Source organism: Salmo salar, chromosome ssa22 (assembly GCF_905237065.1).
Source record: "Salmo salar chromosome ssa22, Ssal_v3.1, whole genome shotgun sequence".
In the NCBI taxonomy this organism is placed as follows: domain Eukaryota; kingdom Metazoa; phylum Chordata; class Actinopteri; order Salmoniformes; family Salmonidae; genus Salmo; species Salmo salar.
This window is the reverse complement of record NC_059463.1, coordinates 5278090-5304599: the sequence shown is the minus strand read 5'-3', so window position 1 is coordinate 5304599 and position 26510 is coordinate 5278090. Positions and strand designations below refer to the sequence as shown.

The window sequence follows — 26510 nt, the reverse complement described above, 5'->3', positions numbered from 1 at the left end:
TCAGTGCAGGTGCGATGCCTATAACATTCAGGCCACAAAGCATCAGGGGGGCTTCGAATACCTACAGTGACCATATAAACATGTTTGCATTTGGTAATGCCGATTTGTTGTGTGGTGTTTGGGATAGTTTGCAAGTTTTGCAATGTCAAACTTCTCCGTTTGGCCATATGTACATTAAGCAGCCTAGTGCTCAACGTGAACAATTCTTTAACAAATAAATTGCAAAGAATATGTTTTTCGCATATTAACCTATTTTATTTTATTTAGTGCAAGAATTTGTTAAAATATTATTGGACAATATAATGTTTACAAAGAAAAAAACGTCCATCACACAAGACTGTTAAGAACCGATACGAAAACATATCAGATATTAAATAAAGATACTTAGACCACCAAAACCAACTGTTGGGATATGAACTCTCCGCTTTACGCACGCGGCTTGCTGCTTCTTTGTGCAACTCATGCTCTATTTGTGGCTGGAACTCGATAGAATTGAGAGAGGATAACATATCATTTACTGTGTATAACTTTAAACCATAACATTTAAATGGCGTTTTTAGATGCCACAATGAATGCGCCGGTGGAGAGAATCCCCTCACTATATCACGGACAGGAGGGACTAACCTTCTCCAATGACATCACTCACTTCTCTCCTCGCTCCTCGCGCTCAGCTCATCGACTTGAGGTTACAGAAGGGTTATAGTCACCCGCTGCGGACGCAGGCAATGTTTCACGCCATTCGTTGTCAATTCTCACGCACCGACACTCCAAAAAGTGCTTCTTCGGGCAAAGGGAGCCTTTAGCGGCATGATGGCAGAGGAGAGCAGGGGCAAACGAAGGAAGCAAGCGAACCCGAGAAGGAATCAAGGTATGGAATATTATGTAGTTGCAGTTGTTGAACACATTGTTATTATGTCCTTGTGATGTCGTTCACATCTCATGATGGAGCGGATCTTTCATTATTGAGACGGTATTGAAAAATATTGAATAGTGAATGACTCGGGTTGGTTTCTCTAAGTATACGTTTTTATCATTTAAAAACTTTGGAAAATAGCAGCACATTCTAGAGAAGTATGAACATGTGGTTTCGATGTCACTGATATTATCATTATGCATTTTGCCATAACAGCAATTGATGGCATGTTTAGAGAGAGAGATTTGCAAAACAGCGAAACATGCTAAATTTAACAAGTAGACACGTGCCATTCAAGAAATAACCCTAAAATTCCAGAATTGTGCGGCAACGTGAATGCAGTTCATGTAGTGCGAAATCTTTAGGCTACTTACTGATATACCCATATGTTTCCAAGTGTTGATATTAGAATGAATTATAATAAGACGTTCTTATTTTTAAGTACAATGCCTTGTTTGAAAATGAGTACATATTTTGAACTATAGTCTACTGTCATAGGATTTTGCTCCCACTTTTTTGGTTCGTTTTGTTTGTCTCTCCGTGATTGTTGTAATATATCCAAGTATTTATTTTAAAACACTTGTAAAGTATATTGTAAAGAAGAAAGAGGTAGACATGAACAGCAGCATTTGAAATGCAACAGGTCGCAAGCAATATTTCCTCCAAGACAACAATGCATAACAGGCTTACATTTTGTTTACAGTGATCATTGCGCGCGTAATAATAACTGGTTTGGAACATAATAACTCAATTGAAACATATGTTATAATTATTAAAAGCTTTGTATTGGTTATATCACCCAAACAGAAAAAAACGTTTATTCTAGACACGACAAAAGACACCAAGAGCAAAGGGACTGAGTTGGACAGGGTAGATATACAAACAAATTAAACGATTATTTACAAAAATCCGAAACGGATTTTGTGATACATTGATCAAAAATAAATAATCGTATTCCTGCATCATTTATATTTAGCAAATTATTAAGAATAACATAATTCAAATGAGTTGAAAAATAGAACAGATAAATACTTTTGACTTTCCTTTACCAAATAAAAACGCATTGTATTATAATATACAATTCGTTTTTTTTTTATTGCGCGATTATTGCAAGTTAATATATTCATCTATTTGATTAACTGTATTTTCAAACAAACTAAAATAACTACATTTAAATTAAGACAATTGATTTACCAATGCCATATCCAAGTCCTTTGTCATTTCCCCACACTTGTAGTCTACAATTAAAACATGCATATTATAACAATCTATTTGTAATGTATGTAGGTTATTACTGAGGTAGCTCAGTGTTTTCATATGTAAATACTGAATAGCTTCTCATCAACTGATGATGTCAATCATTTAACAGTGACAACTGGAGCTGAAGCCGGAGAGTGCTACAGTGAGTCAGATAGGGTCTCTCTCTCTCTCTCTCACACACACACACACACACACACACACACACACACACACACACACACACACACACACACACACACACACACACACACACACACACACACACACACACACACACACTTTTGACCACTAGTGGTGCATGGTACAGTAGCAGTAGCAATTCTACACATTTTGCCATGGGGCAACAAGAACATTTTGCAGTTTTATAGATCATTTCATTTTATTCTACACTTTTTGCCATGAGGTTGAGAGAAGAATTTGCTGTTTTAAAGCACATTTCCTGCAATTCTACACATTTTGCCGTTGGGCAGAAAGGAAAATGTGCAGTTTTATAGATTATTACATGCTATTCTACACATTTTGCCATGAGGCTGAGAGAAAATGTAGCATTTTTACAGCTAAAATATACTGTAGGTGTTGACTGTGATAAAGGCACTGGATTGTTTTTACATTTTATTTTATTGAACCGTTATTTAACTAGGCAAGTCAGTTAAGAATAAATTATTATTTACAATGACGACCTACCCCGGCCAAGCCCTCCCCTAACCCGGACAACCCTGGGCCAGTTGTGCACCACCCTATGGGACTTCCGATCACAACCGGTTGTGATACAGCCCGGGATTGAACCCAGGTCTGTAGTGATGCCTCTAGCACTGCGATGCAGTGCCTTAGACAGCTGTTTTGCACTCAGGATTTTGAGCTGTCTTTTTGCTAAATGAACAGAGGAAGAAGGCAGTGGCATGGTGCATATAGCCATAGAAGCATAGTGACATATGCCTCAGTGCGGTTATATTCATGATTTATTGGGGGTGTGGCTTTCAGTTACTTATTTTCAGCCACCCATCCCATGAGAGTGAATGTCATTCCAGTTCATCTGAAAGTCATTCCAGTGCACTGCTTGCTATGAATTCTATCAGATGGTGTTAGCATGTTTAGGTAAAAAGTAGGTAATGTCCCGTTTGGAACACTGACAAGTAGAGAGCATAAAAAGATGCTTGGCATGCCTCCACGGCTTTGTTTCTGGCTCATAAATATATTTGGAGGCGTGCCTTTAAGAGGTTATACAGTGAGGGAAAAAAGTATTTGATCCCCTGCTGATTTTGTATGTTTGCCCACTGACAAAGAAATGATCAGTCTATAATTTTAATGGTAGGTTTATTTGAACAGTGAGAGACAGAATAACAACAAAAAAATCCAGAAAAAAACGCATGTCAAAAATGTTATAAATTGATTTGCATTTTAATGAGGGAAATAAGTATTTGACCCCCTCTCAATCAGAAAGATTTCTGGCTCCCAGGTGTCTTTTATACAGGTAACAAGCTGAGATAAGGAGCACACTCTTAAAGGGAGTGCTCCTAATCTCAGCTTGTTACCTGTATAAAAGACACCTGTCCACAGAAGCAATCAGTCAATCAGATTCCAAACTCTCCACCATGGCCAAGACCAAAGAGCTCTCCAAGGATGTCAGGGACAAGATTGTAGACCTACACAAGGCTGGAATGGGCTACAAGACCATCGCCAAGCAGCTTGGTGAGAAGTTGGTGCGATTATTCACAAATGGAAGAAACACAAAAGAACTGTCAGTCTCCCTCGGCCTGGGGCTCCATGCAAGATCTCACCTCGTGGAGTTGCAATGATCATGAGAATAGTGAGGAATAAGCCCAGAACTACACAGGAGGATCTTGTCAATGATCTCAAGGCAGCTGGGACCATAGTCACCAAGAAAACAATTGGTAACACACTACGCCGTGAAGAACTGAAATCCTGCAGCGCCCGCAAGGTCCCCCTGCTCAAGAAAGCACATATCCATGCCCGTCTGAAGTTTGCCAATGAACATCTGAATGATTCAGAGGACAACTGGGTGAAAGTGTTGTGGTCAGATGAGACCAAAATGGAGCTCTTTGGCATCAACTCAACTTACCGTGTTTGGAGGAGGAGGAATGCTGCCTATGACCCCAATAACACCATCCCCACCGTCAAACATGGAGGTGGAAACATTATGCTTTGGGGGTGTTTTCCGGCTAAGGGGACAGGACAACTTCACCACATCAAAGGGACGATGGACGGAGCCATGTACCGTCAAATCTTGGGTGAGAACCTCCTTCCCTCAGCCAGGGCATTGAAAATGGGTCGTGGATGGGTATTCCAGCATGACAATGACCCAAAACACACAGCCAAGGCAACAAAGGAGTGGCTCAAGAAGAAGCACATTAAGGTCCTGGAGTGGCCTAGCCTGTCTCCAGACCTTAATCGAATAGAAAATATGTGGAGGGAGCTGAAGGTTCGAGTTGCCAAACGTCAGCCTCGAAACCTTAGTGACTTGGAGAAGATCTGCAAAGAGGAGTGGGACAAAATCCCTCCTGAGATGTGTGCAAACCTGGTGGCCAACTACAAGAAACGTCTGACCTCTGTGATTGCCAACAAGGGTTTTGCCACCAAGTACTAAGTCATGTTTTTTTATTCTGTCTCTCACTGTTCAAATTAACCTACCATTAAAATTATAGACTGATCATTTCTTTGTCAGTGGGCAAACGTACAAAATCAGCAGGGGATCAAATACTTTTCCCCTCACTGTATTTGTTGCACCCATGAGTGAGAAGGCAGTACCAATTGAACTCCTATGTGGTTATAGTATCCCATCAATGTAAAAATGTATATGAGACAGATTGGAGTGGCAGCAAGTCTTGAACCTTAGATGGTTGAGCATTTTGCCATGTCCTTTTGTTCTGTTTTGCTCTGTAGTCACTGCAAGTTTGGAAGCCTTTGTTAAGGCCTCTGCTATGAAATACAAACCCCTCATCCATTCATTAATTCATTCTGATTACAGTAGAATTTACTGTTTTACAATATAATACAGTAAATGTTATGGTATTGTACTTTGTGTCATTACACAGTATTTGCTTTCATACCGTATTTCTATCACAGCAGGTGTACTTCATTTTATTTGCAACTGAGCTGCTTGTAGGCTACTGTTAAATTCACGCACCCGTGCAAGCACCCACACAACCACACACATCATGCAATGTTGACTTTAACTATGGCTGTGATGAGATGTAGGCTACACACAACAGTTGACTGCTAGGAGTGTTCCCCATTTTGATGCAGAGCGAGGTGTGTCTGGTTGCGTGCGCGCTCCCATCACCGTCCCCTCCTTGTTAAATATAGCACACGTCTTCCCAGGACCTCCTTTTCACAGTTCTACTCACACTAACGTTAAGGTTGTCAAAAAATACATACTTACCGTAATTACTTACAAGGAACTAGAAACAGCAACCAACACATTACTTGTAGATCAGGGAAGTCCCTCTCATCAAACCAGGAGATTGAGGTGTGTATAATTTGATGATGCATGCTGTGTTTAGAGGCATGGTCAGAACTTGCTTGTTGTTTCTGAGACAAATAAGTTCAATGACTTTTCTTTGTGGATTTAAGGGTCAGCTATAGTTGAAAGTGAAATGGTGTTGTGACTGTCACAACTAAGATCAAGGAGATATTCCTTACATGAAACAGAAAAGAAGGTGATTTTGCAAACACAATTTTGTGACTGAATTCAATGTGATTCAATGCGACTTAGAGGACTATAATGCCTGGGATATGTGTTTAGTTCATTCACACAACAAGACAAGGTGAAATGGCTCTGACACATGCAGCCTCAGATGTTTGCTGATGTTTCCTCTTGTGTTGGTACAGGACTTAATTCAAATGTACAACAGATGGAAGTTAGAGAAGAAAATACATGACAACAGTCCTAAATATAGAAGATTTTAGAAGATTTTTTAACAATGTATATTTGCAGAGTTGATTCATAGAAAAATATTGATGGCAAGAGATGGTGAAGGGACATTTCTAATTGCCATCTAAAGAATGATCAGGTGATGGGTGTCACGGTTGTCGTAAGGAGAAGCGGACCAAGGTGCAGCGTCTGTGTTGTTCCACATTTTATTTACACTGTGAAACTATGCAATACATAAATAAACTGAATGACAAAAACAACAAACTGTGACGCAGAGGTGAAGCATACACTGACTCAAAGATAATCTCCCACAAACCCAGGTGGAAAAAACCCTACTTAAGTATGATCTCCAATTAGAGACAACGAGGACCATCTGCCTCTAATTGGAGATCATCCCAAACAAAACCCCAACATAGAAATACAAAACTAGAACCTGAACATAGAAAACATAGAAAAAAACGTCACGCCCTGACCTACTCTACCATAGAAAATAACATCTTTCTATGTTCAGGACGTGACAGTACCCCCCCAAAGGTGCGGACTCCGACCGCCCCTAAACAAAACAGCAACAACCACCCCCCAAAAAAGGAAAAAAAAAGGAAAGGGGGGGAAGGGGGGGTAACTGTTGTCTATGGCGGCTCTGGTGCAGTACACATAACCTTCCCATCCCGCGGATCCTCCCACACAGGAGGCGGCTCCGGTTCAGGGCGTAATCCCCGCTCCGCCGCTGATCCCTCTGCTTCTGTGTCACCGGACCATGGATCGTCGTCGGAGGAACCGGACTGTAGATCATCGCCGGAGGTTCAGGGCTGCAGGCCGTCGCCGGAGACTCCGGGCTGCAGGCCGTCGCCGGAGACTCCGGGCTGCAGGCCGTCTCAGGAGGTTCCGGGCTGCAGGCCGTCTCAGGAGGTTCAGGGCTGGGAGCCATCGCCGGAAGCTCCGGACTGGGAGTCGTCGCCGGAAGCTCCGGACTGGGAACCGTCGCCAGAAGCTCCGGACTGGGAATGCGCACTGGAGGCCTGATGCGTGGGGCTGGCACAGGTGGCGCCAGACTAGTAACACGCACCTCAGGGCGAGTGCGGGGAGTAGGAACAGGACACCCCGGACTGGGCAGGTGCACTGGAAGCCTGATGCGTGGGGCTGGCACAGGTGGCGCCAGACTAGTAACACGCACCTCAGGGCGAGTGCGGGGAGCAGGAACAGGACACCCCGGACTGGGCAGGCGCACTGGAGGCCTGATGCGCAGGGGCTGGCACAAGTGGCGCCAGACTGGTAACACGCACCTCAGGGCAAGTGCGAGGAGCAGGCACAGGGCGTACCAGGCTGAATAGACTCACTGGAGGCCGGGTTACGTGGGGCAGGCACAGGATATACTGGGCCATGGAGGCGCACTGGAGATCTCGAGTGTAGAGCTGGCACAACCCATTCTGGTTGGATGCTCAACCTAGCTCGACAAATGAGCGGTGCGGGCACAGATCGCACCGGCCTGTGAATGCGCACTGGCGACACAGTGCGCATCACCGTATAACACGGTGCTTGCTTCGTCACTCGCTCCCCACGGTAAGCACGGGGAGTTGGCTCAGGTCTCCAACCTGACTCTGCCAATCTCCCCGTGCCCCCCCCCCCCCAATTTTGTTTTGGGGCTGCCTCTCGCACTTGCCTCGTGGTTGGTATAGTGCCTTGTAGTATCGCCGCTCCACTCTCACTGCCTCAATTTCCTCTTTAGGACGGTGATACTCCCCAGCCTGCCTGCAGAGTCCTTTCCCGTCCAATATCTCCTCCAAGTCCATTTGTCCTGCTGACCACGCTGCTTGGTCCTTTGGTGGTGGGAGATTCTGTCACGGTTGTCGTAAGGAGAAGCGAACCAAAGTGCAGCATGTGTGTCGTTCCACATTTTATTTACACTGTGAAACTATGCAATACATAAATAAACTGAATGACAAAAACAACAAACCGTGATGCAGAGGTGAAACATACACTGACTCAAAGATAATCTCCCACAAACCCAGGTGGAAAAAAACCCTACTTAAGTATGATCTCCAATTAGAGACAACAAGGACCATCTGCCTCTAATTGGAGATCATCCCAAACAAAACCCCAACATAGAAATACAAAACTAGAACCTGAACATAGAAATAGAAAACATAGAAGAAGAAAAACCTGTCACGCCCTGACCTACCCTACCATAGAAAAGAACATCTTTCTATGTTCAGGACGTGACAATGGGAGTATTTATTTTTGCAGTATCTCCCTTTTTTGTAGATTTCATTCTCTGAGCCATGTGTGCTTGAATGTGCGTGTGTGCATGCGTGTGTGTGTGCGGAAACTGCTGGAGAGAATGTGTATGTGAGGAGTGGGGCCCCAGATAAAACCAAATGAACTTGGCAACACTAACTCAACAGACAGAGATTAAAGTGTCTGTCCAAAAAAAGAGAAGCTATGACATCGTTTCTTCTGTCTCCAAGACGCTTATTGATTACAGTCTCTGTCTTCCAAATAAAACTGTCAATGTCCACAGATATCAACCAAAGTTGAGATTATTGCTGTCTATTGTCTCCAGATTACAGGAGATCATGTTATAGGGTATTTATGTAGACAAGTATATTGAAAATGGTGTACAATTTCAAAAGATGTGACTTCCCTAGTTTGATATGAGAATGATTGTAAGCATGGTGATGCAGGTACGCGTTTGCACTCGATGTGTGACATTGTTAACACTTCCTATGAATACCTTCTTCATAATGCATATAAGCACATTTGTAATGCCTAGTGAACTGTGTGTGGTGCATTATAATGCATGGCATCGCAATAACAACTGCCTAAATAAATAACAACATTCATGAAGTATACACGTATTATATCTCACAGCACTGTCTCTGAGTAGGTGGACTGATAGAATAGTTTCAGTTGTGCTAAGGTGCAGAAAGAGTCATCCCCTTTAACCTCTTTGCCTTACTACTTGATCTTGGATTAATTTACAACTGTACTGTACTGTTGAGCTGATAGTCGATTTAACTTTTTCCTCACAGTTCTCTCTCTCTCTCTTTCCCTCACTCTCTCTTTCTCGGTTTCTTCTTTTTTCAAGTGCCAATTTATTTAAACTCTTTCCACTTTTTCTTCTTTCTCCTTCATTGATTTCCAAACCCCAGTCTTTGTGTGCAGCTGGGGCCCAGCTGTGTGTGTGCATGTGCACACACGTATGTGTGCGTGGTGTGTGTGTGTGCCCAAATGTGTCTTTCTCTGGCACAGAATTGTCACAGGGGGCATGAGTACAGGAGAGAGAATCGAACGGAGAGAGAGAGAGAGAGAGTCGAAGGGAGTGAAAAACACATTGAGAGAAAAGAGAGAGAGAGAGAGAGAGCGAGAGGGAGATGTTGTGGTATTATATGAGCAGCAGAGTGAGTGAAAGTCTGTATATAACTATAGCGGCACTGTAATGAAAAACGTTCATTTATATAGTAATTTTAGGTAAATATCAAAAGTAAACAACTCTGAAATATTTAACTGCAGCATACTATGAATTATGGTGCACTGTGGGAAAATTACTATATTTTGAATGGTACTCTAATTCCACCCCACAGAATACAGTGCCGTATCGTATCTTTGGAGTGGCAAAAAACTTTTGACCACTAGTGGACTGCAGCATACTGTAAATGATGGTACATTGTGGGAAAATTACTGTATTTTGAATGGTACTCAAATTCCACCCCACAGAATACAGTGCCGTACCGAGCGTCTAAAACTTTTTGACCACTAGTGGGTGTATGGTATTGTTGTTTCTGGCTCATTAACATATTTGGAGGCGTGCCTTGTAAGAGGCTATATTTGTTTCACCTGTAAGTGAGAATGCTGTACCAATTTAACTCCTATGTGGTTGTAGTGCGCCATCAATTTAAATGTATAGGGGACAGATTTGAGTTGCAGCAAGTCTTAACCTCTCTAGGGTCGGCAGGACGAAATCGTCCCACCTACGTAACAGCCAGTGGAATCCTGTGGCGCGTTATTCAAATACCTTAGAAATGCTATCACTTCAATTTCTCAAACATATGACTATTTTACACCATTTTAAAGACAAGACTCTCGTTAATCTAACCACACTGTCCGATTTCAAAAAGGCTTTACAACGAAAGCAAAACATTAGATTATGTCAGCAGAGTACCCAGCCAGAAATAATCAGACACCCATTTTTCAAGCTAGCATATAATGTCACAAAATCCCAGAAGACAGCTAAATGCAGCACTAACCTTTGATGATCTTCATCAGATGACACACCTAGGACATTATGTTATACAATACATGCATGTTTTGTTCAATCAAGTTCATATTTATATCAAAAACCAGCTTTTTACATTAGCATGTGACGTTCAGAACAAGCATACCCCCCGCAAACTTCCGGTGAATTTACTAAAAATGTACTAAATTACTCACGATAAACGTTCACAAAAAGTATAACAATTATTTTAAGAATTATAGATACAGAACTCCTCTATGCACTCGATATGTCCGATTTTAAAATAGCTTTTCGGTGAAAGCACATTTTGCAATATTCTCAGTAGATAGCCCGGCATGACAGGGCTAGCTATTTAGACACCCAGCAAGTTTAGCACACACCAAAGTCAGATTTACTATAAGAAAAATGTTATTACCTTTGGTGTTCTTCGTCAGAATGCACTCCCAGGACTTCTACTTCAATAACAAATGTTGGTTTGGTCCCAAATAATCCATTGCTATATCCAAATAGCGGTGTTTTGTTCGTGCGTTCAAGACACTATCCGAATGGTAAATAAGGGTGACGAGCACGGCGCATTTCGTGACAAAAAAATTGTAAATATTCCATTACCGTACTTCGAAGCATGTCAACCGCTGTTTAAAATCAATTTTTATGCCATTTTTCTCATAAAAAACCGATAATATTCCGACCGGGAATCTGCGTTTAGGTAAAAAGACGAAAGAAAATAAAGCACGGGGTCGACTCGTGCACGCGCCTAAGCCCATTGTCCTCTGATCGGCCACTTGCCAAACGCGCAAATGTGTTTCAGCCTGGGGCTGCCTCGATATCATTCAGCTTTTTCCCGGGCTCTGAGAGCCTATGGGAGCCGTAGGAAGTGTCACGTTACAGCAAAGATCCTCAGTCTTCAATAAACAGAGACAAGAAGAACAAGATCTTGTCAGAGAGGGCACTTCCTGTAAGGAATCTTCTCAGGTTTTTGCCTGCCATATGAGTTCTGTTATACTCACAGATACCATTCAAACAGTTTTAGAAACTTTAGGGTGTTTTCTATCCAAAGCCAATAATTTTATGCATATTCTAGTTACTGGGCAGGAGTAGTAACCAGATTAAATCGGGTACGTTTTTTATCCGGCCGTGTCAATACTGCCCCCTACCCCCAACAGGTTAAACATTAAATGGTTGAGCATTTTGCCATGTCCTTTTGGTCTGTTTGCCCTGTAGTCGCTGCCACAAGCTAAACACCTTTTCGCCCACTTCGAAAATAACACAGAGCCACCGACGCAACCCCCTCCCATGGACTGTGGGCTCTCGTTCTTTGTGGTTGACGTGAGTAAGACATTTAACCTCTCTGGGGTATGTGGGATGCTAGGACGCCAAATTCAAAACAACAAAAATCTCATAATTCAAATTTCTCAAACATACAACTATTATATCCCATTTTAAAGATACACTTCTCGTTAATCCAACCACATTGTCCCGATTTCAAAAAGGCTTTACAGCGAAAGCATAACATTAGATTATGTTAGGACAGCGCCGAGACAAGAAAAACCCCACAGCCATTTTCCAAGCAAGGAGAGGCGTCACAAAAAACAGAAATACAGCTAAAATTAATCACTAACCTTTGATGATCTTCATCAGATGGCACTCATAGGACTTCATGTTACACAATACATGTATGTTTTGCTCGATAAAGTTCATATTTATATCCAAAAAAACCATTTTACATTGGCGTGTAATGTTCAGAAATGTTTTGCCTCCCAAAACTTCCGGTGAAGGAGCACATCAATTTACAGAAATACTCATCATAAACGTTGATCAAATATTCAACTCTTATTCAAAGAATTATAGATACACTTCTCCTTAATGCAACCGCTGTGTCAGATTTCAAAAAAAGCTTTACAGCGAAAGCACACTTTGAAATAATCTGAGTACAGCACTCAGTCACAAAACCAAACCCGCCATTTTGTGGAGTCAACAAAACTCAGAAATAGCATAATAATTATTCACTTACCTTTGATGATCTTCATCGGAATGCACTCCCAGGAATCCTAGTTCCACAATAAATGTTCATTTGTTTTGATAAAGTCCATCCTTTATGTCCAAATACCTCCATTTTGTTCGCACGTTCAGTCGAGTAATCCAAATTCACTGTGCTCGCGCAGTAAGTTCAGACGAATAGTCAAAAAAGTTATATTACAGTTCGTAGAAACATGTCAAACGATGTATGGAATCAATCTTTAGGATGTTTTTATCATAAATCTTCCATAATATTCCAACCGGACGATTCCTTTGTCTTCAAAAAAGAAAAGGAACACAGCAAACTCTCACGGGAGTGCGCGCCACTGAGCTCATGTCATTTTCTCAGTCATCTGATTCCAATGGCTCTTATTCTCCCCCCATTCACAGTAGAGGCATGAAACAACGTTCTAAAGACTGTTGACATCTAGTGGAAGCCTTAGGAAGTGCAAAATGACCCCATTGACAATGTATACTGGATAGGGAATCACTTGAAAAACTACAAACCTCAGATTTCCACACTTCCTGGTTGGATTTCTTCTCAGGTTTTTGCCTGCCATATGAGTTCTGTTTTACTCACAGACATCATTCAAACAGTTTTAGAAACTTCAGAGTGTTTTCTATCCAAATCTACTAATAATATGCATATCTTAGCTTCTGGGACGGAGTAGTAGGCAGTTTACTCTGGGCACCTCCTTCATCCGAACGTCAAAATACTGCCCCCTACCTCGATGAAGTTAAGCGTGTTAACCCTCGCAAGGCTACCAGCCCAGACAGCATCCCTAGCTGTGTCCTCAGAGCATGCGCAGACCAGCTGGCTGGAGTGTTTACTTATATTCCCAGTCTGCTGTTCCCACTTGCTTTAAGAAGTCCACCATTGTTTTTGTACCCAAGAAAGCAAAGGTAACTGAACTAAATGACTTTCGCCCTGTAGCACTCACTTCTGTCATCAGGATCATATCGATCATTCTGTCATTAAGGATCATATCACCTCCACTTTACCTGACACCCTAGACCCACTTCAATTTGCTTACTGCCCCAATAGATCAGGGCCCTCACATCCTCCCGAGTGGCGCAGCGGTCTAAGACACTGCGTCTCAGTGCTAGAGGTGTCACTACAGACCCTGGTTTGATCCTGGGCTGTATCACAATTGGCCCAGTGCATCCGGGTTAGGGGAGGGTTTGGCCAGGGTAGGCCAACATTGTAAAATAAGAATTTGTTCTTAACTGACTTGCCTAGTTATATGAAGGTACACAAATAGATCCACAAACGATGCAATCGCCATTGCATTGCACACTGCCCTATCCCAGCTGGACACGAGGAATACCTATGTAAGAATGCTGTTCATTGACTAAAGCTCAGCCTTCAACACCATAGTACCCTCCAAGCTCATCATTAAGCTCAGGCCCTGGGTCTGAACCCTGTGCACCTGGGTCCTGGGCTGCCCCCACTACGCTAATCCTCAACACAGGGGCCCCACAAGGGTGCATGCTCAGCCCCCTCCTGTACTCCCTGTTCCTGTTCAACCATGACTGCGTGGCAATCACGCCTCCAACTCAATCCTCAAGTTAGCAGACGAACCAACAGTAGTAGACCTGATTACCAACAATGATGAGACAACCTACAGGGAGGAGGTGAGAGCACTGGCGGAGTGGTGCCAGGAAAATAACCTCAAAGACAACAAAACAAAGGAGATGATCGTGGACTTCAGGAGACAGCAGAGGGAGCACGCCCCTATCCACATCAACAGGACCGCAGTGGAGAAGGTAAAAAGCTTCAAGTTCATTTGCGTACACATCACTGATAATCTGAAATGGTTCACTCACACAGCCAGTGTGGTGAAGAAGGCGCAACAGCGCATCTTCAACCTCGGGAGGTGCACAATCGAGAGCATCCTGTCGGGCTGTATCACCGCCTGGTACTGCAACTGCACCGCCCGCAACCGCAGGGCTCTCCAGAGGGTGGTGCGGTCTGCCCAACACATCACCGGGGGCACACTGCCTGCCCTCCAGGACACCTACAGCACCCGATGTCACAGGAAGACCAAAAAGATCACTAAGGATATCAACCACCCAACCCACGGCCTGTTCACCCTGTTATCAACCAGAAGGCGAGGTCAGTACAGGTGCATCAAAGCTTGGACCGAGAGACTGAAAAACAGATTCTATCTCAAGGCCATCAGACTGTTAAATAGCCATCACTAGCTGGCTACCATCCGGCTACTCAACCCTGAACCTTATAGACTGCTGCCCTATGTACATAGACATGTACATAGTGGAACACTAGTCACTTGAATAATGTTTACATACGGTTTGAATCATTTCATATGTATATTCTGTATTCTACTGTATTTTAGTCAATGCCACTCCGACATTACTCATCCTAATATATTTCTTAATTCCATTCTTTTACTTTTAGATTTGTGAATATTGTTGTGAATTGTTAGATACTACTGCAATGTTGGAGCTAGGAACAGAAGCATTTCGCTACCCCCACAAAAACATCTGCTAAATATATGTATGTGACCAATACAATTTTATTTTATTTGAAGTTTGGAAGCCTTTGTTAAAACCTCTCTGGGGTATGTGGGACGCTAGCATCCCACCTGCGGGACACACTCACCAACAGTCAGTGAAATAGCAGGGAGCCAAATTCAAAACAACAAAAATCTCATAATTCAAATTTCTCACACATACAACTATTATATCCCATTTTAAAGATACCCTTCTCATTAATCCAACCACACTGTCCGATTTCAAAAAGGCTTTACGGCGAAAGCATAACATTAGATTATGTTAGGACAGCGCATAGACAAGAAAAACCACATAGCCATTTTCCAAGCAAGGAGAGGCGTCACAAAAAACAGAAATACAGCTCAAATGAATCACTAACCTTTGATGATCTTCATCAGATGGCACTCATAGGACTTCATGTTAGACAATACATGTATGTTTTGCTCGATAAAGTTCATATTTATATCCAAAAACCCCATTTTACATTGGCGTGTAATGTTCAGAAATGTTTTGCCTCCCAAAACTTCCGGTGATAGAGCACATCAATTTACAGAAATACTCATCATAAACATTGATAAAAAATACAACTGTTATTCAAAGAATTATAGATACACTTCTCCTTAATGCAACCGCTGTGTCAGATTTCAAAAAAACTTTACAGCGAAAGCAAACTTTGCAATAATCTGAGTACAGCGCTCAGACACCAAAAGAAGCCATACAGATACCCGCCATTTTGGAGTCAACAGAAGTCACAAATAACATTATAAATATTCACTTACCTTTGATGATCTTCATCGGAATGCACTCCCAGGAATCCAAGTTCCACAATAAATTTTCATTTTGTTCGATAAAGTTCATCTTTATGTCCAAATACCTCCATTTTGTTCGCGCGTTCAGTGGATGCTTGCGCAGTAAGTTCAGACGAAAAGTGAAAAAAGTTATATTACAGTTCGTAGAAACATGTCAAACGATGTATAGAATCAATCTTTAGGATGTTTTTATCATAAATATTCCATAATATTCCAACCGGACAATTCCTTTGACTTCTGAAATGAAAAGGAACACACCTAACTCTCACGGGAGCGCACGAGATTGAGCTCATGTCATTTTGTCAGTCATCTGACTCCATATGCTCTTACTCTATCCCCATTCACAGTAGAAGCATGAAACAACGTTCTAAAGACTGTTGACATCTAGTGGAAGCCGTAGGAAGTGCAAAATGACCCCACAGACACTGTGTATTAGATAGGCAATCACTTGAAAAACTACAAACCTCAGATTTCCACACTTCCTGGTTGGATTTTTTCTCAGGTTTTTGTCTGCCATATGAGTTCTGTTATACTCACAGACATCATTCAAACAGTTTTATAAACTTCAGAGTGTTTTCTATCCAAATCTACTAATAATATGCATATTTTAGCATCTGGGCCTGAGTAGCAGGCAGTTTATTACAGGCACGCTTTTCATCCGGACGTCAAAATACTGCCCCCTACCCCGATGAAGTTTTAAGGTGATTTAAAACACCAAATATTCAATAATATGTTGTAATGTGTAAACACTTTACCGAGCAGCCAACCTGCTTGCACCAATCCCTTGTAATTACAGTAAAATACTGTGAAATACAAACCCCTCCCCTCAATGAATTTCATTCATCTGTTCATTCATTCATTCTGATTATGCTAGCATTTACCTTTTTACAGTATAATACAGTCAATTTTAAAGGTATTGTACTGTTTGTCATCACACAGTACTTGCTTTGATAATGTATTTCTATTACAGTAGGTGTGCTGTAATATGAAATACAGACTTTTACTCGTCACTGAGCTGCTTGTCAGATACTCTCAAATTGTGTAGCTGCAGCACTAAGTTAGGCCAGATTCCCACAGTGGTAGGAAGGCGAGACCAGGGGAGAGTGAGACAGCAACAAGCCCAGGCACCAGGCCCTATTACTAGCCCTCTTCATGAGGCTCGACACAGGCATCAGACCCAGTGAGCGAGAGGGATGGATGGAGAGGAGGAGGATAAGAGAGGATCAAGTGCTGTGGTCAGGGTGAGGGTTGGAGTGAAGGAGCGAAGGAAGGGTGGAGGGGGTTGAGTAGGAACAGAGCAGAACTGGATAGAACTGAGGACCAACTCAAGCAGTATTTATTTTCTTTCTTTTTTGTAGCAGGGACCAGTAGATCTCACAGATAACATAACTGGGGAGGTGTGTGTACTGTCATAGGCAATATTCACACCAAGTCTTCAACTGTATTTCCTGTGCTCTCTCAATCATTTAGATGTAGCTATTGTCATTCAGTATGAAGATAACAAATCCACATCATATTGATACATTTACACACATTGGACAATTGCTACCACTGCAATGACACAACTTTGCTAACACGTCCCATCTGGGGTTGCTATTTTGGATGCTTCATCCTGAATGTCCCATGCAGGTGAAAATAATTGCATTAACTTTGCAGACTGTGTTGCATGTACATGTGTTTAGCAGAGAGGCTTTTCAAACAGCCAGCCAGTCAGCTAGTAAACCGGGTAGGGTTGGCTTGCTGACTAGCTGACTGGCAATTTATAGATATGTGCCGTTTAATCACACCTCAAATTAAATGTGGAAACCCTACTTCAGCTGTCATGTGTTACAAGACTCGGATGGGTGGCGGAGAGAGAGAGAGAAAAATAGAGAAAGAAAGACACAAAGCTGTTAACATAACATTTGAAATGCCTTTATATTTTTCAAACCTTTGTGATTGCAATGTAAACTGTTCATTTCTTTTGTTGTTGTTTTTTGTTTCTTCTCATTTTTTATTGTTTTTTTCACTTGCTTTGGCAATGTAAACATATTTCCCATGTCATTAAAGCCCCTTTGAATTTAAATTGAATTAAGAGACAGAGAGAGGCAGGCTGTATAACCAAACTTCACCCAACTGACTTGTTTACTAAGCTGATGTCAGTGTTGACTAGCAAGGGAACTAGATGTTGAATGGGCATGTTGTGGGTATTTTATTTTTCCTTTATTTAACTAGGCAAGTCAGTTAAGAACAAACTCTTATTTTCAATGACAGCCTAGGAACAGTGGGTTAACTGCCTTGTTCAGGGGCAGAACAACAGATTAGTTAGTACCTTGTCAGCTCAGGGATTTCAACTTGCAACCTTTTGGTTACTAGCCCAATGCTCTAACCACTAGGCTACCCTGCCGCCCCACAAGGTAGGACCTTGCTCTGATCTAGACTGTATCAACAGAGAGAGCAACAGGTGGGCATTTGCTCAGGACGTTTGTCTTGATCACCCCAACAGTGCTGTAAACATCACACCTGCTAGGAGTGGACATGGATGTACCGGGCCAGATTAATGCAGGGGTTTACAGTGGGTGAAGCCCCTGGGGCCAGGCCCGTAGGTGCCCCAAGTGGCAAAACATTTATATATATATATATATTAACACAGTATATATTATATACAGTTGAAGTCGGAAGTTTACATACACCTTAGCCAAATACATTTAAATTCCGTTTTTCACAATTCCTGACATTTAATCCTAGTAAAAATTCCATGTCTTAGGTCAGTTAGGATCACCACTTTATTTTACGAATGTGAAATGTCAGAATAATAGTAGAGAGAATGATTTATTTCAGCTTCGATTTCTTTCATCACATTCCCAGTTGGTCAGAAGTTTTTTTGCCACAACTTTTTGCCTCAGTTTTCCCACAACTTTGGAAGTATGCTTGGGTCATTGTCCATTTGGAAGACCCATTTACGACCAAGCTTTAACTTCCTGACTGATGTCTTGAGATGTTGCTTCAATATATCCACATAATTTTCCTACCTCGTGATGCCATCTATTTTGTGAAGTGCACCAGTCCCTCCTGCAGTAAAGCACACCCACAACATGATGCTGCCACCCCCGTGCTTCACGGTTGGGATGGCGTTCTTCGGCTTGCAAGCCTCCCCCTTATTCCTTGAAACATAACGATGGTCACTATGGCCAAACAGTTCTATTTTTGTTTCATCAGACCAGAGGACATTTCTCCAAAAAGTACAGTCTTTGTCCCCATGTGCAGTTGTAAACCATAGTCTGTCTTTTTTATGGCGGTTTTGAAGCAGTGGCTTCTTCCTTGCTGAGCGGCCTTTCAGGTTATGTCGATATAGGACTCGTTTTACTGTGGATATAGATACTTTTGAACCTGTTTCCTACAGCATCTTCACAAGCTCCTTTGCTGTTGTTCTGGGATTGATATGCACTTTTCGTACCAAAGTACGTTCATCTCTAGGAGACAGAACGCATCTCCTTCCTGAGCGGTATGACGGCTGTGTGGTCCCATGGTGTTTATGTTTGTGTACTATTGTTTGTACAGATGAACATGGTACCTTCAGGCATTTGGAAATTGCTCCCAAGGATGAACCAGACTTGTGGGGGTCTACAATTTTTTTTCTGAGGTCTTGGCTGATTTCTTTTGATTTTCCCATAATGCCAAGCAAAGAGGCACTGAGTTTGAAGGTAGGCCTTGAAATACATCCACAGGTACACCTCCAATTGACTTAAATTATGTCAATTAGCCTATCAGAAGCTCCTAAAGCCATGACATAACTTTCTGGAATTTTCCATGCTGTTTAAACGCACAGTCAACTTAGTGTATGTAAACTTCTGACCCACTGGAATTATGATACCGTGAATTATAAGTGAAATAATCTGTCTGTAAACAATTGATGTCCAGGTTTTTGCCTGCCATATGAGTTCTGTTATACTCACAGACATCATTCAAACAGTTTTAGAAACTTCAGAGTGTTTCCCATCCACATCTACTAATATTATGCATATCCTACCTTCTGAGCCTGACTAGCAGGCAGTTTACTACGGGCACGCCTTTCATCCGGACGTCAAAATACTGCCCCCTACCCTAGAGAAGTTAATGACTCCAACCTAAGTGTATGTAAACTTCCGACTTCAATTGTATGTAGTATATATTTTTTCTTTTTTTACTGCAACTGCCAACCACAGGAAGACTTAAGAGTCCGCTCTCAATGAGTGTAGACAACCTGTTACTGCCTGATGCCGCTCTGCTAATCATCAGATGGGGGAGGAGAAGAGGTAGGGGATTAAGATTAAGTCAAAACTGTAACTCGGCCACTCAGGAACATTCACTGACTTCTTGGTAAGCACCTCCAGTGTAAATTTGACCTTGTGTTTTAGGTTATTGTCCTTAATTAATCTCCCAGTGTCTGGTGTAAAAAAGAGTGATTTAGGTTTTCCTCTAGGAAAACTCCATTCCATTTCTTTTTTATCCTGAAACACTCCCCAGTTCTTAACAATTACAAGCGTATCAATAACATGATGCAGCCACCACTGTGCTTGAAAATATGGAGAGCAGTACTTGGTAATGTGTTCCATTGGATTTGCCCCAAACATAGCACTTTGTATTCAGGACAAAAGTTAACTGCTTTGCCACATTTTTTGCAGTATTACTTTATTGCCTTGTTGCAAACAGGATGCATGCTTTGGAATATTTTTTATTCTGTACAAGCTTCCTTCTTTTCACTCTGTCAATTAGGTTAGTATTGTGGAGTAACCACAATGTCTGTTTATCCATCTTCAATTTTCTCCTATCACAGCCATTAAACTCTATAACTGTTTTAAAGTCACCTTTGGCCTCATGGCCCCTGAGTGGTTTTCTTCCTATCCGGCAACTGAGTTAGGGAGGACGCCTGTATTTTTGTAGTGCCTGGGTGTATTGGAGGTAACATCCAAAGCTTAATTAATAACTTCACCATGCTCAAAGGGAGTGGCGCAGTGGTCTAAGGCACAGCATCTTAGTGCCAGACACCCTAGTTTGAATCCAGGCTGTATCACGACTGGTTGTGATTGGGAGTCCCATAGGGCGGTGCACAATTGGCCCAGCGTTGTCCGGGTTTGGCCGGTGTAGGCCGCCATTGTGAATATGTTCTTAAAACTTCTTCAGCCTAGGGTCTATTTTTCTCAATTTCCACTAGACTGACATGCCCAAAGTAAACTGCCTGTTGCTCAAGCCCTGAAGCCAGGATATGCATATAATTGGTACCATTGGAAAGAAAACACTCTGAAGTTTGTAGAAATGTTAAAATAATGTAGGAGACTATAACACAATAGATATGGTAGGAGAAAATCCACAGAAAAACCAACCAGAATGTATTTTTTTGAGACCCCAATCTAGCTCCCAGTATGCAATTCCTATGGCTTCCACTGGGTGTCAGTAGTCTTTGTTCAAGGTTTCAGGCTTGTTTCTTCCAAAACGAGGAAGAATAATGACTTTTGCTACAGGGACACAGACTTGGAAATTCGTGTATGTGGGTGTGACGAAGAGGACACGCACCTGCTAATATCGTTTTCCTATTGAACATACTTCTTTCCGTATGAAACATTATATTTTATTTACATTTTAGTGTATCTGAGGATTAAATAGAAACGTATTTTGACTTTAACTTCTCTAGGGTAGGGGGCAGTATTTTCACGGACGGATGAAAAACGTACCCAAATTAAATGGCCTACTACTCGGGCCCAGGAACTAGAATATGCATATTATTAGTCGATTTGGATAGAAAACACTCTGAAGTTTCTAAAACTGTTTGAATGATGTCTGTGAGTATAACAGAACTCATATGGCAGGCAAAAACCTGAGAAAAATCTAACCAGGAAGTGGGAAATCTGGTGCTTGTAGTCCTTTCAAGTCATTGCCTATCGAACACACAGTGACTTAGGGGTCATTTTGCACTTCCTAAGGCTTCCACTTGATGTTGGTTTGAGGATTCTATGATGAACAGAGAGCGAACAGAGGAAGTTGGAAGTTGTTGACTCAGGAAAGCACATGACTTCAGACGCGCATTCACGTGAGGAGGTAGCTGTGTTCCAAAACGTTTTTCAAGACACTGGATTCGTCCGGTTGGAATATTATTGAAGTTCTAAGTTAACCTCTCTAGGGTAGGTGGCAGTATTTCCACGGCCGGATGAAAAACGTACCCAAAATAAACGGCCTACTACTCGGGCCCAGGTACTCGAATATCCATATTATTAGTATATTTGGATAGAAAACACTCAGGGTTCATTTTGCACTTCCTACGGCTTCCACTAGATGTCAACAGTCTTTAGAAAGTTGTTTGAGGCGTATATGATGAACGGAGAGCGAAAAAGAAGGTGGGGAAGTTGGTGATCCAGGGAAGGACATCAGTTCATTGGCGCGCATTCATGTGGAAGTTGGTTCATGTGGAAGTTGGGGAAGTTGGTGACCCAGGGAAGGACATCAGTTCATTGGCGCGCATTCATGTGAGAGGTAGCTGTGTTCCAAAATGTTTTTCAAGACAATGGAATCGTCCGGTTGGAATATTATTGAAGTTCTAAGTGATAAAGGCCCTAAAGATTGATGCTATACAACGTTTGACATGTTTGAACGAACGTTTTTTACTTTTCGTCGTGACATTTTCCGCGCGCTTCCTACACTTGGAGTAGCTTACTGAACACGCTAACAACAAGGAGCTATTTGGACATAAATTATGGACTTTATCGAACAAAGCAATATTTATTGTGGACCTGTGATTCCTGGAAGTGCCTTCTGATGAAGATCATCAATGGTAAGTGAATATTTCTAATGTATTTATGATTTTAGATGACTCCAAAATGGCGGGTATCTGTATTGCCTAGTGTATTTTTCTGAGCACAGTACTCAGATTATTGCAAAGAGTGCTTTCCTCGTGAAGCTTTTTTGAAATCTGTCACAGCGTTTGCATAAAGGAGATGTTCATCTATAATCTTTGAATAACAGTTTAATATTTTATCAACATTTATGACGAGTATTTTTGTAAATTGTTGTGCTGCTTCACCGGAGGGATTGGAGGCAAAATATTTTCTGAACATCACACACCAATGTAAAAGGCTGTTTTTGGATATAAATATCAACTTGATCGAACAAAAAATGCATGTATTGTGTAACATGATGTCCAAGGAGTGTCATCTGATGAAGATCGTCAAAGGTTAGTGCATAATTTTAGCTGAATTTCTGGTATTTGTGACCCCTGTCCTTGCTAGGAAAATGGCTATGTGGTTTTTCTTGTGTTGGAACTGTCCTAACATAATCTAACTTTATGCTTTCGCCGTAAAGCCTTTTTGAAATCGGACAACGTGGTTACATTAAGGAAATGTGTATCTTTAAAATGGTGTAAAATAGTCGTATGTTTGAGAACTTTGAATTATGACATTTTGTGGTTTTGAATTTGGCGCTCTGATTTTTCACTGGCTGTTGAATAGTGTGAACCGTGATTGGGATGGTAGCGTCCCACCTGTCCAAGAGAGTTTAACAAAGTTTAGCGGTAGCTTTTTGGATTCCTTTCTCTGCATGTTGAACGAGTGAATTACTCAAATCAATGGTGCCAACTTAACATACTTTTTGGGATATAAAGAAGGATTTTATCTAACAAAACGACACTACATGTTTAGCTGGGACACTTTGGATGACAAATCAGAGGAAAAGTTCAAAAAGTAAGTGAATATTTAATCATTATTTGTGAATTTATGAAACCTGTGCTGGTGGAAAAATATTTTGATGTGGGGCGCCGTCCTCAAACACTCGCATGGCATGCTTTCGCTTTAAAGCCTACTGTAAATCGGACGGTGTGTCACATCTGCTCCTGCTACACCCCCTAGTGGACATCCGGTGTCTCCTTGACCTCCAGCCATTCCTCCAGTTCTCTCCCTCTCCCTCTTCTTCTCTCTCTGTGTGTGTGATTGTGTGGTTGGAGACAGGTGTGCTGGAGTCAGAGCAGTTCCCCACCAGCTGCAACCCGTTCTATAATCAAGACCTCTACAAATACTAGTCCTGCCACTTCCACTCTGCCAGATCGTAATCTCCGTTCAGTCAGTCCTGTATCCTGCTGTGCCTATTTCCTTGCCTGACGCTGTTTCTCATCTCACTGCAGATTTGCCGCTCTGACTCTGGTTCCTGTCTCTTGTTCCACATCTCACCACCCTGCTACCCTGTTCTGGATTCAACTCATCATCACTCCTTTGGACTCCCCTCCGGACCTGTTTACCCTGTCCCAACCCAGCTCAGTCCAACCTCAGCCTCCACATCTGGTTTCCTACAACTCATTCAAGCTTCCCTGGACCTGCACTTCATCTCTCCCCATGTTACAATAAATATCTTGGTTCATTCATCCCTGTTTCCTGGTCTGAGTCTGCTCTTGGGTTCCCCTGTGCTGCTCCGCTTAACACAGTGCAGTTAGATTAACAAGAATTTAAGCTTTTAACCTCTCTTGGGTATGTGGGACGTGACTGTCCCACCTGCGGGACACACTATTCAACAGCCAGTGAAATAGCAGGGCGCCAAATTCAAAACAACAAAAATCTCATAATTCAAATTTCTCACACATACAAGTATTTTACACAATTTTGAAGATAACCTTCTCGTTAATCCAACCACATTGTCCGATTTCAAAAAGGCTTTACAGCGAAAGCATAGCATTAGATTATGTTAGGACATCACCATGACAAGAAAAACCCCACAGCCATTTTCCAAGCAAGGAGAGGCGTCACAAAAACCAGAAATACAGCTAAAATTAATCACTAACCTTTGATGATCTTCATCAGATGGCACTCATAGGACTTCATGTTACACAATACATGAATGTTTTGCTCAATAAAGTTCATATTTATATCCCAAAACACCATTTTACATTGGCGTGTAATGTTCAGAAGTGTTTTGCCTCCCAAAACTTCCGGTGTATGAGCACATAAATTTACAGAAATACTCATCATAAATGTTGATAAAATGTTAAACTGTAATTCAAAGAATTATAGATACACTTATCCTTAACCTCTTACATCTAGACGTTCCGCTAGCGGAACACCTGCTCCAATATCCAATGATGGGCGTGGCGCGAAATACAAACTCCTCTAAAATACAAAAACTTCAATTTTTCAAACATATGACTATTTCACAGCATTTTAAAGATAAGACTCTCCTTTATCTAACCACACTGTCCGATTTCAAAAAGGCTTTACAACGAAAGCAAAACATTAGATTATGTCAGAAGAGTACCAAGCCAGAAATAATCAGACACCCATTTTTCAAGCTAGCATATAATGTCACAAAAACCCAGAAGACAGCTAAATGCAACACTAACCTTTGATGATCTTCATCAGATGACAACCCTAGGACATTATGTTATACAATACATGGATGTTTTGTTCAATCAAGTTCATATTTATATCAAAAACCAGCTTTTTACATTAGCATGTGACGTTCAGAACTAGCATACCCCCCGCAAACTTCCGGGGAATTTACTAAATTACTCATGATAAACGTTGACAAAATACATAACAATTATTTTAAGAAGTATAGATACAGAACTCCTTTATGCAAATGCTATGTCAGATTTTAAAATAGCTTTTCGGCGAAAGCACATTTTGCAATATTCTGAGTACATAGCTCGGCCATCACAGGCTAGCTAATTTGACACCCACCAAGTTTGGGGCTCACTAAACTCAGAATTACTATTAGAAAAATTAGATTACCTTTGCTGTTCTTAGTCAGAATACACTCCCAGGACTTCTACAACAAATGTTGCTTTGGTTCCAAATAATCCATAGTTATATCCAAATACCTCCGTTTTGTTCGTGCATTCAGGTCACTATCCGAAGGGTAACGCGCGAGCGGATTTCGTGACAAAAAATTTCAAAATATTCCATTACCGTACTTAGAAGCATGTCAAACGCTGTTAAAATCAATTGTTATGCTATTTTTCTCGTAAAATAGCGATAATATTCCAACCGGGCAACGTTGTATTCATTCAAAGGCTGAAAGAAAAAAAATAGAGGTCTCGTGGATGCGCATCTCAGTCTCACTGTCCCCAGGCTGACCACTTACAAACTCTGCTGCTGTTCTTTGCCCAGAGACAGCAGACACCCCATTCCACTTTCTGGCTGCTTTAGAGAGCCAATGGAAGCCTTAGAAAGTGTCACGTTACAGCACAGATGCTGTATTTTCGATAGAGATGCAACAGAAGGACAACAAATTGTCAGACAGGGCACTTCCTGTATGGAATCTTCTCAGGTTTTGGCCTGCCATATGAGTTCTGTTATACTCACAGACACCATTCAAACAGTTTTAGAAACTTTAGAGTGTTTTCTATCCAGATCTACTAATTATATGCATATTCTCATTTCTGGGCAGGAGTAGTAACCAGTTTAAATCGGGTATGTTTTTTATCCGGCTGTGAAAATACTGCCCCCAGCCCCAACAGGTTAAGATCCTGTTGTGCCCGTTTTCCCTTGCCTGGCGCTGTTTTCCTCTCCGCTACAGTTCTGCCCACTCTGACTCTGGTCCCTATCTCCAGTCCCACGTCTCGTCATCCTGCTACTCTGTCCTGGATTCCCCACTCTACTACTCCCTTGGATTCCCCCCTGGACCTGCTTACCCTGGTCCAACCCCTCTCATTCCAGCCTCAACCTCCGCACCTGGTTTCCTGCAACCCACCCAAGCTTCCCCTGGCCTGCACTCCATCTTCTTCCTGTGTTTCAATAAATACCGGGGTTGCTTCATCCCAGTCTCCTCATCTCAGTCTGCTCTTGGGTTCCCCTGTTCCACTCCGCGTAACACCTTCTTTGCAAGGCATTGGAAAACCTCCCTGGTCTTTATGGTTGAATTTGTTTTTAAAATCCACTGCTT

General features: G+C 41.9%; 1 protein-coding gene across 1 annotated transcript in view; it reads left to right on the top strand.

Annotated features, from left to right (window-relative positions):
- Nucleotides 1-649: 649 nt before the first annotated feature.
- Nucleotides 650-26510, top strand: part of LOC106582668 (zinc finger E-box-binding homeobox 2) — a 65181-nt gene continuing 39320 nt past the window's right edge. The window contains exon 1 of the mRNA XM_014165946.2: nt 650-868. Within this exon, the coding sequence (XP_014021421.2) occupies nt 808-868 (61 nt within the window). The 5' untranslated portion in view covers nt 650-807. The remainder of the gene's footprint in view (nt 869-26510) is intronic.